The following is an 11,579-nucleotide window of genomic DNA, read 5'->3' on the forward strand; positions in this document are numbered from 1 at the left end:
ATTAAGAAACTAATCAAGTGCACTCCAGTAAAAAATGTCCAGCTCCTCTCTTCAGATGAATGATTCGAACCACAATATCTACAATGGTGAAGCAACTGAAAACTACCTATCACACTCCAAGTGAACAAAATCAAATTAGACACATAAATGGCATTTTAATGTCTAAATACACGCATGCAGCTTTGCTTCCGTCATGAGTGTATGTCATGAAAATGTTGGGAAGACGTAAGCTGTTTCGTACCATCATAGCAGAAGCCATGAAGACAGGGGCTGGAGCTGCACTCATCCACATTGATTTCACAGCGGGGACCAGTGAAGCCACGGCGACAGTGACAGCGGAAACCTAAAGGGAAATGGTCCTGATCCAACTCTTCCACACATACTGCTCCATTCTCGCAGGGATTACTGGCCTCACAGGGTAAGAACTCACAATTATGACCTGAGGAGAGGCAAAGAAATAAATACAGAATCCAGAAGACAAGAATCTTGGTTAAAAACACAGTGCAAGAATTGATCTCAAGATTTAAAGTGTACACCTCTATTATATGTTTCCTTGAACCTACAATAGAATTGAGAACACACACCAAATGTTAATCTAAGGAAATTTACTAATTTAAGAAGAATAGTTCAGTGACACCTTATACTGTAGATGATGCGATATTAATAAGGCTGAATATTATTTTGAAAATTTTCCACAACTTGTAGACAGTTTTTTATAGAGTAGTAAACCCCTGAGTGTCTTTATATCTTAGAAACTCTGCCTCTCTTTTTATACGCAATCAGGTTACTGACCTAATTTATTGGATAATGTTCCTCCACGTACTTTTCTAACCTTTTGATCAAATTTAAAATAAGCTAATATTTTGATTTTGAGTTGAGTTTTATATGGTGTGTTGCATTCTTTTTTATTGACATGTAAAGTAACGAACATTATGTTAACTCTACGAACATTCAAGCTGTTACAATACTACATAACATATTTTTTTTTTAAAAACCAAATTTTTTATTTATATATATATATATATATATATATATATAAAATTTGGTTTTTAAAAAAAAATATATGTTATGTAGTATTATGTATTATGTAATATATTATGTATATATATGTATACATATATATATATATATATATATATATATATATATATATATATGTATACATGTATATATATATATGTATATATATATATGTATATATATATATACATACATATATACATACATATATATACATACATATATATACATACATATATATACATACATATATATACATACATATATATACATACATATATATACATACATATATATATATATATATATATATATATATATATATATATACATACATACTGTGGGGATAAACAAAAAGTATTTTACCAGCATAATATAATCTGCAGTATGAGCATTGCTTTAACAATATAACAGATAGCTTTAAGATGGCCTTAAGATGTTTATGATGATGTTAACTTTGTATTTCAGGGGCAGTTATAATTATTTTATACATATTGCATATCTGTGCTTATTTGAGTTGATGTTCAGGTTCTTTAAAGGTCGTAAGCTTCACTGACGTGACTGTTCAGGTGATACATGCTGAGGGAAAACTAGAACATAGAAGGAATTGCAATACATGCTTACAAAACACTTATATCAGTTTATTTTATTATCTTTTATATGTTCATATTCTTGTATTAAGGTTTTAGTAGAGGTTCTTGGTTAAAACATTTATTTAGTAGAAGACATACACATAGTCTTAGTGAGCTTCTGGTCTGGTAAAAGGTCAGAAGTGCAACAGGTGAATTGAGAAAGAGCATTTGAGGACGAGACACAGACAGTAGGTGAAGAGGTGACACAAAGAGCATGTGAGGTCAACACACACACACACACACACACTTTAAATTAGATTTATTTAGAGGAAGAGGTTAGTTATGTTTGGCTGTAACTGCAAAATTGTCTTGGTAAAAGAGGAACCGTTTCTTGGTGTCTCGGCAAGAAAGAGGAACAAGACAAGAACTGAAAGGTAGACAGGAAGGGCTAGCCATGAAAATAGAAGATGATTTTCTAGGTGAAAAGTCATGATGATGTTGATCTGATCTATGTATAAAATGTATCTGTGACGCATGAAGGGGCGTCAGTAAACAAACCCTGATGTTATAAAATAATTGTTTGTGCTTTAGTAAGTCGAAGATCAATTGCTGTGTTCAGTGATCTTCCCACATGTGAATTAAAATCTTCGTTTGACTTCACCCGGCCGGACCAGTGTGGTTATTTTTCGATCACCTCTTGTACCCTTTCTCAATTCTTGAATCTTAACATCTGGGGGCTTCGTCCGGTGGTTGAGTAAGGGAAAAAAGTGGAGGTGTGAGCGGTGGTCCGAGGTGGTCAGACGGGCAGACATGAATTCCAGTGGTTGAAGTGAGTGGGCATAAGCCGGCTTATCCAAAAGGTAAGGCACTACCTGTTGAATTATTTCCAAAGTGTGCCAAATTGGACATGATAAAATTTAAGTCTACTCACTGAAATTACTGGTGCATGTCTGTTTTGATTTTGATGAAAATTTCATGAGTTGAAGCAGTTAGAGTTCTGCTAAGAAGAAATGAAAGCAGTAAAGTCTGCTAAAGCAGTTTGAGTCTGCCAGGAAAAAGTTTAAATATTGGGTTGAAGTCCCAAAGAAATTGAGTTAGAGTCTCAAGTAGTTTGGTAGGGAATTGGTTATTGTGTTGGTTAGAGTCCAAATTTGGTCATAAGAGTGGACCTGAGCGGTCATTTTGTGAGTTGGAGTCTCCATTTGACCACTAGGTTGCACCTACTTCAGTTATACACTTGTTTCGGGTGTTGATTGTTGTTTCAAAATATTATAAATTATTCTAGAACGGCAGTTCGAGTCTGCTAGGAAGCGCAGAGCCCGGAGGTTACGCTCCCTCCTTGTCGTGGACGCGCGACATTGACCTCTCGGCGAAGAGGGTTAGTTCAGTGTGGTTTAGCTGTGGGGTACAGGGCATCCCGGAATTAAGCTAGGAGTTAGAGTCTCCTTACCGTTTGCAACGGTATCTGCGCTTTTTTGGCCAGCAGAAGTGGATTTCGGGCGTGTAACTTTAACCTAAAACTTCAAAAAAGTTTGGGTTGGTTGACGCTTTTAAATTGAGTTAGGGATTTTAGAAATGAGGCCAGAAACAGTTAAAGTCTTGATACTGGTTAATTGATCGCAAAAAACGGTTATGTTAAATTTGTCGAAATTCGATAGGTGTTAAAAGGTTTAAAATCTGTGCAGTTGTAAATATAAGACGTCTCTGTATTAAAAAAGATCTCTGTGGGTCGAGTCAGCAATGCACTGACTGCCTGCTGCTATTCTTAGATGAAGAGTGTGTGTGCATGCAAATGAGGCAGCTGATGCAGAGCGCATGAGAGGACTATGCTTTCGGTTTTGTGTGTCATTCAGCTCTATAACTATTGTTTGCAAATGTGGATAAATGTCTGCAATTAAAATGCTGGCTTAGTAAATAACAACATTGTAAATATATGAATGGTGACAGCGTTTCAAAATAGAATATAAGAATTGTTTGTGTTTAAAACCAACGTTTAGGTAAAGAAGATTTAAGGTGGATTTGAAGGCATAAACAAAAAATAAAAGGGTTACAGTCTGCAAGGGTTGTTAATTCATGAGCTGACTGGATGCAGAGTAAGTGGAGTGGTCATCCTGAGAGGATTGAATGATGCTCTAACTCTGTGGTCAAGTCAGACATAGGCTTTAAGCAACCATGAGCCACTAATAAGCGTGACAAATTAATGAGTATGTGTAAATTGAACTTGTTAAATAGTTTTGATAGGAGTAACTCAATGAGCACGCAATAAAGTGGACTTTTTAGGGGCAGTTTATCATTGACACCATAAAAAGCAACTTAATTAGTAGTTCAATAACAAATTGTAAAGATAACCTTTGTTATTTGAAGAGAGAGAGAAAATTCAGGTTACATATAGTGAATAAATAAGGAAATGTTAATCTCTGCGTCATTCCACACTGAAATTTCAATTGTAGGGGATCATTTGGAGGTGAATTGTGTAGGACACGGGGAGACAGAAGAATCTCCCCATGAGTTTTCAGTGTGCATAGAAATTGAGGAGGCTGAACTGGAAGCCTGCCTGGGTCGTTGTTTTTGTTTATTTGAGGGTCTGCTGGAAGTTTGTGAAAACGACCACCTTGATATGTGGGAGCCTTCTCGGGCAGCGATTTTTTTGTTAAACCTGTGGCAGGCTGTGCAACATGGAGAAAGCTTTGACATAATGTCATAAAGGTGATTTCTTGGTTTTAGACTTATTAGTACGGGACAAGTTGAGGGACCCTTGAGGGTGTGTTGCTGTAAAGTATATAAGGGACGCGCAGCGCCGTTAATGGGTTTAAAATAAATGAAAAAACACTAATCCGAGGAACTATTGGAGAGGTAAGTATACGGAGGTGAGCGCGTTGCGCATAAGGGTTGCTGGTGTCATATATTAACACTTGGAGGGCGAATAATTTTGATTGAGTGTCAACGCTTGAGAACGCGAGGACAGCGTCTAAAGTGCTGGGTTAAACTTTGTGTATCACCGAGCAGGGGAAGAGGAGCCAGTGGTTGCGAGAACAGCGAGACGAAGACTGAAACCGAAAGTTAAGCGTGTCTGGGTGACCTAGACCAAGAAGGTGGAGTCGACCAACGCCATTGGAAGAGGTAAGTCTGTGTTTCAGAGAATGGCTGACAGCTCGGGTGCGACACCTAGTGGGAAAAGGGGATGCAAACCTCTGAAGGATCAGCTTGAACAGCTTAAGAAAGCTATTCGTTTGGCTTCACCTGGAGCATTAAAAGCAGCAGAGAAAGAGTGCCAAGCGATGGAGGTTGAGGTAAGCAAACTTATTACATCTCAACAGAAAGGGCTGGGTGATAAAATAGCTCTGAGCCTGGTGTTGAAAACTGAGGGAGAGAGATGTGAACAGAAATTGAAACAATTTGAAGAGGAGTCCAAGGGACATTCAGTGAACAGGAAAGCCAGAGGAGAAATTAAGGATCTAAAAGAAACTCATGCCAGGTGCTGTAAGTGGCTGCTCCTGTGGAGGGCAGCCTCTTCCTGGATGACTGAGGAGGAGGATGACACAGGAGAATCAGGAGACATGGTGAGTATAATGGAGTCTTTGAAACATCTGAAGGAGGAAAATAAAAAGCTAGAGGACCAAGTGAAGGACTTGACTCCGAAGGTAGAAGAGGCTAATAGGTATTACACACCGAAATTATATCCTTGGGCTGAATTGGCACGTTGTGCACCACCACCACCATATGTCATGCCTGTAATGACCCTTGGAGGGGGACAAGTTCGTGGTCCTGATGGACAGACTGGAGTTGTCCTTGGCGGAATAGCAGATGTTGAATATACTACTACTCCCCTGAATATCCCCGAAGAAGGGATAAGGGCAGTGGAATGTCAGTCCCAAGATATGGGAGGGAGAATGACAGCCTCAGCTGCAGATGAAGGCTCGACCTTGCCTCCCAGTTCGGTGGATAGTGGAAACATCATACGGGCCGAGGTGTCTACAGTGGAACAGCCAAAGCAGGACGGGGAGGCCAAAAGGACCCCTAGAATGAAGGACAAAATACCACAAGGAGTGATAACCAAGGGAGAACATTGGGAAGGAGAAGTGTATGGACAAATGCATGAGCCCCCACGTGCGTTAATAGAGGCATTAACAGCATTGGAGGTTATAAAGCAGAGAGTAATGCAGGGAGGGCCAGAAGAGGAGAATGAAGACCGTGCGACGTCATCAGAAGAAGAGGACGATAAGGAGGACGAAGATGGAGGACCTGAGCCCCAACCAAGTACAAGCCTAATTTTGAGGAAAAGAAGTGTGAAGAGAGACCAAGCACAGAGACAGCCCATATTTAGGAGCTCAAAGGGAAAAGGAAAGTCGAGGAAGAGTAGAAAAGTGAGTTTTGAACAAGGAGCTCCTGACCCTGGTTTAAATCTGCCTCTAATAGCAGGTCCAAAGAACGAACCAGTTTATCGCGCCTATAAGGTGAGAGATTTGGAAGCATTGGTTAAACAACTTCCACCAATAACTGAGGGAGGAGCTAGCTGGTTGAGAAGGCTGGGCGCGCTGACCGAAGGAGAAGAATTAGCGCTGGGCGATTTTCGCGCTTTGGCCGGACGTTGTATGCTGGGTGGTGGGTTAGCAGATGTAGAGCAGATAGCTCAAACAACCAGATATGCAAATGACCTACAATACCATGAGGTGCAGAATGACTTAGCAGATGCAGTCCGGGAGAAGTATCCAACTCCTAACTCTGGAGCCATTCCAAAAATTATTTGGGATCCCAAAAACACACCCAGAGAGTTTTTAGCTAAAGCAAAGGAACAATGGTTGTTAGAAACAGGAATACATCCGGGGAAGGAGGGTGAAAGTAGAGCGTGGTTTCGTTCGGCGGTGCTGGCAGGGCTGCCCAATCAGGTTGCAGTTGATTTGGAAAAGAACCCAGATTTTGCCGTTGCAGACTCGGTGCAGTGGGAGAGACATGTGACCCACAGACTTCAGCAGGAACAGGATTTGGCAAACAAACAAAAGAAAGAGTTGGAGGAGGCACAGGCGCAGCTGGTAAAGATACAGCTGACGGAGGCGAGAAACAAGGCAGGTGACAGAAAGAAAGAGGATAAAGAGAGCGCAAGGAAAATAATGGTGGCAAGGTCTCAGCCCGATCCTGTGCCTGACTGGCCAGATCAGGATCCGGGTCTCTACCCTGATGACCGTTGGCCCGCCAATGCACCAAGGCAGCGTCAACCCGTAGGGAATTGGGGGACCGGTGGACCGCAGAGAGGGCGTGGTGGATCCGTGAGGGGAGGACAAAGGGCTCGGAATCCAGGGAATCCTAACAATGTGTCTTGGACTGCCTGTTACAGCTGTGGAGCAGAAGGACACTGGTCCCGAGAATGCCCTGAATCGCAGCGAAATTATCAGAGGCGAGGCTATCAATCCCAGGCACGAGGAGGCCCAAGACAAAGAGCTGCTTACAGGGGAGCATATCAAGCTCCAAACCCGAATGCAGCACCAGCCGCCCAGTACCCAGTAGCTGACTGGGGCTGGGAGAGGGAGCAATACTGACGGAGCCCGGAGAAACTGAACAGCGTGGGGGCGGCAGAACCCATGCTGTCAATGACCGTGGAAGGCACTGAATTGCCCTTCCTGGTGGATACTGGAGCAACATACTCAACTTTGAAAGACACACCAGACAGTGCAACACTCTCCTGTCACACAGTTAATGTGGTAGGCTTTTCCGGATTCCAATGACACTGCCATTGACGGATCCAGCATTGACACAGCTGGGAAAACAGACTTTGAAGCACCAATATGTGGTGTCCTCACAGGTGCCTGGAAAATCTCATGGGCAGGGACCTGCTTGTGAAACTGGGATCACCTTCAAAGACTCAATATTTAGTCCAGAACTCTGAACAACCCACTGCCGAAATCTACTGGGGGAGGCTAGTGGAAGAAGGCATTCTGAGACATTATCAGCTGTGGAAACCCTGGATAATGAGCCTGGCCGTCTATTCCCCACCGCGAGATCCTTTCCACGTTACACTCTTTTATGATAGGGAAGATAACGATATCTATCGGGAACAGTTCCAGTCTGATCTTGAGGGACAGACGTGGAATGTGCAAACACATAACATTTATGTTGGACCAGAAGGTGTGGCCGCGGCTGTGAAATTTACTGATGAACAACTGCCTTGGTACAATGTGGGAGAGGATTCAACCCCTCACATTACATTGGCGGTCCACGAGGGTCATGGGCCAAGAGATCTGGGACCAATGGTCAAGCGGGCGCTGGACAACGCATGCTGGCAAAGCACCCAAATTCCAAATGTCTGGTATGCACCAAAATGTAAAATATATCGCATAACTTGTTTGTCCAACGATGCAGTGATCTTAGAACATAAAGAAATCTCCAGAATACATGGCAGGGAAAGAATGGATCATCCTGATGCAGTAGCTGAGCTCTCAAAATTGCCTGGTACTTTGTGGTCCGCAGGGTCCACAGATGTAGGTCTAGCTAACTGTTCGCCTGTCCTGTTCCAGCTGAAGTCTGACATACCAATTAACAGACCACAATATAAGCACAAAACTGAAGCAGAAGAAGGTATAGCTGAAACCATTGAAGGACTGTGGAAGGCAGGAGTGCTTGAGCCCTCATGGTCATTTTGGAACACACCTATTTTGCCAGTGGAAAAACATGGGACAGGGAAGTACCGTATGGCACATGATTTGAGAGCAATAAATGCCATGCTGAGGACTGACACTGTGCCTGTACCAAATCCCTACACGGCTCTGACCGAAATTACTGGGGACCAAAAGTGGTTCACATGTATTGACCTAGCGAATGCATTCTTTTGTCTCCCACTGCACGAGTCACTCAGAGACATTTTCTCATTCACATACAGAGGCCGCAAATTTAGGTACACACGCCTACCACAAGGCTTTGCACTCTCACCAGGAATTTTTAATCAGGTGTTGAAAGAGGCATTGTCCCCATGTCAACTGCCAGGGGGCTGTACATTAATACAGTATGTTGATGATCTTCTTATTGCAGCCCCGTCAGCAGCGGCCTGTACGGCAGCATCGCTCGTGGTGTTGAACAGATTGGCGGAGTGTGGCTTCAAAGTGAGCAAAGAAAAACTGCAGTTGGTCCGGCCAGAGGTAACATTCCTGGGCCGGGTGATCGCACACAGATCAGTGGGGCTAATGAACACACACAGAGACCAAATTCTGACACATCCAAAACCAAGAACTGTGAAGGAGTTGCTTTCCTTTCTTGGCTTGACAGGTTACAGCAGGCAGTTCATTCCGAACTATGCGGGTAAAACGGCCCCTTTAAGGGACATGATCAAGAAAGTTGGTGTTCGAAATCTGAAGGCTGAATTGCCTTGGACGCCGGACACAGAGACAGCGTTCATTTCACTAAAACAGGATTTGTCAAGAGCCACAGATCTGGCCACACCTAACTATGATGAGGCATTTTACCTTGATGTTTCAGAAACAAAGGGAGTTGTGAATGGTGTGTTGTTTCAGAAAAAAGGGGGAGGTAGGGATGTACTTATGTATGTCAGCATAAGATTAAATTCAACAGAAGCAAGGCATCCCACATGCACACAACACGCAGCAGGAGTAGCAAAGATAATTCAGAAAACAGCACATATAGTGAGGGAACACCCACTGAAAGTGCTTACTACACACAGTGTAGTGGCCTATGTGAACTCACAGGCATTCACAATGACTCCACTGACGCAACAAAGGTTGAGCAAAATTTTAGAGGCGCCAAATTTGATATTCACACATGAAGGAATAAATATGGCAGACCTAATGGGGTCAGGAGAACCACATGACTGTATTAAGAAAGCCCAGGTTGAAGGAAAAATCAGGGAAGACCTGAAGGCAGAGCCCATATACGGAGCTGAGGATTGGTTCACAGATGGATGCTGCCACAGAGATGAAGAAGGATTGAAAGCGGGCTATGCAGTAGTCTGTAGAGTAGGAACTGAGTTTCAGGTGAAAGAAGCAGGAAAAATTGAGGGACAACAGTCGGCCCAGAGAGCTGAAGTGATAGCCCTAACTCGAGCCCTGAGGTTGGCTAAAAACATGAGAGTGAACATCTACACTGACTCAGCATATGCGTTTGGAGCAGCTCATGTGGAACTGGCTCAGTGGAAGAGAGCCGGGTTCAGGACGGCCACTAATGCACCCATCTGTCACAAAAAGGAAATGGAGGAACTGGAAAAGGCCCTGGAGGACCCAGACGAGGTAAGTATTATAAAATGCAAAGGCCACTCACAAGCAGACAGTATGGTGGCAAGAGGAAATCAGAAAGCTGACGAAGCCGCAAAGGAAGCAGCGGGCTACAAAGGACAGAGACAACTGGTGCAGGTAACCCCAGAAGAGGAGGTTAGCACTAACAGCATGGAAGAAGTTAGAAAGGCTCAGGAGGAGACATCCCCAGAGGAAAAGGGGGTGTGGGAAAACAAAGGAGCCTGGCAAGATGGCGGTTTGTGGAGGGGGCCAGATGGGCGTCCCGCTTTAACGGCCAAAATGGCGGAACAAAAGGTGAATGAGGCTCACGGGCTTGGTCACGTGGGAGTGAAACAGATGGAGAGAAATTTGTGCCGATGGTGGCATCCTGATTTGAGAAGGATGATACTGGAAAAGGCCAGAACGTGCCTAATTTGTGGGGCACACAACCCAAAGCCAGCAGTAAAACCTGAAGCTGGTAAGTTTCTCATGCCAGAAAGGCCAGGAGAAGAGGTCGTGATTGATTATACCGACATGATTGATACAGGCCCAGGTGGGGTGAGGTATTTGTTGGTGTGTGTGGATGTTCTGACTGGATGGCCCGAAGCATGGGCGACCAAATGTGAAGATGCGAAAAGTGTGATTAAGTGCTTAATCAATCATTACATTCCAAGGCATGGGTTTCCCAAGAGAATTAGATCAGACAATGGTACTCACTTCAAGAATAAAGATTTGCAAGAGGTAGAGAGGATGTTGGGAGTGCAACATAAGTTCGGGACGGTCTATCATCCTCAATCTCAAGGAAAGGTAGAGAGGATGAACCTAAATTTGAAAAACAAGTTGGCTAAAATTTGTGCGCAGACAGGGCTAAATTGGGTCGCAGCCCTGCCCATTGCTTTGATGACCATAAGATGTTCTGTTAACCAATCCACAGGTTTCACCCCTTATGAGCTGCTGACTGGGAGACAGTTTCCAGCACCCTGGACAGTGGTCCCGGTGGAGCAGCCCAGGACAAGCAACAGGTCTCATGCAGAATATTTTAATGAGTTGAAAGCTCTTGTGTCCAGCTTTACAAAACAGGTCACTTGTGAGAGACCCACGGGGAACGGAGAGGTCCCGGACGCAAAGGCAGTGTGGCTGAAGGCCATTAAGCGAAAGTGGAAGGAGCCCCGCTGGACTGGTCCGTAGGAGGTGACCGCCCGGACGGCTACAGCAGTCCAGCTGAAAGGGAAAGGCGACACCTGGTACCATTGGTCGCAGTGTGCACCCGCACACGAGAGCTTGGTGGAGGAAAATTCGTTTTCAAGGAACGCAGGTGTCAAGGAACAGAGGCAGAATAAACCTCTTCACCTGTGTAACGGGCCGACCAGTAGTCTACCTGGAAGGCCGAAGAAAGAAGAGCAGCCTAGGAGGAGATCGCCGCGCCTACAGAAAGGAGTGGTAACAAATTGAGAGTTTGAAAAGGGGTGGTTTAAATAAAAAGAGTAAAAAAGGGAAAGTGGAAGGGGCTTGTTCTGTCAATTATGTTGTCTCTATCTGTATTGGTGGGTATTTTGGTGACTTGTGGTTGTTGTCTCATTCCTTGTGCCCGAAGGTTGGTAGAGAAAGTGATTGTAAAGGCAGTGGACCCTGGGGCGGTGGCCCCTATGTCCATGATGCCGATGATGGATCTGGAGGTAGCCGAGTGGACTGAGGAGTGAACAACAACCTATGTATCGACCTCTGGGGTGTCAGAGGTCGAAAGGGGGATTGTGGGGATAAACAAAAAGTATTT

General features: G+C 43.9%; 2 protein-coding genes across 3 annotated transcripts in view; one reads left to right on the top strand and one right to left on the bottom strand.

Annotated features, from left to right (window-relative positions):
* The window catches only part of eys (EGF-like photoreceptor maintenance factor), a 196,468-nt gene that overhangs the window by 132,995 nt on the left and 51,894 nt on the right, over positions 1-11,579 (bottom strand). For both annotated transcript variants that reach the window (XM_086259752.1, XM_086259751.1), the window contains one exon: positions 242-439. In XM_086259752.1, coding sequence (XP_086115878.1) covers positions 242-439 — 198 coding nt within the window. The remainder of the gene's footprint in view (positions 1-241; positions 440-11,579) is intronic.
* LOC147316341 (uncharacterized) lies at positions 4,525-7,126 on the top strand. Its single transcript, XM_086260153.1, has one exon. It carries the CDS (start codon positions 4,733-4,735, stop codon positions 7,124-7,126), a length of 2,394 nt encoding a protein of 797 aa, XP_086116279.1. The 5' UTR covers positions 4,525-4,732.

Source organism: Aulonocara sp. 'chitande type north' Nkhata Bay, linkage group LG13 (genome assembly GCF_057382095.1).
Source record: "Aulonocara sp. 'chitande type north' Nkhata Bay isolate Kocher_YH1m ecotype deep benthic linkage group LG13, A_spYH_male_GT1.1, whole genome shotgun sequence".
Classification (NCBI taxonomy): Eukaryota; Metazoa; Chordata; class Actinopteri; order Cichliformes; family Cichlidae; genus Aulonocara; species Aulonocara sp. 'chitande type north' Nkhata Bay.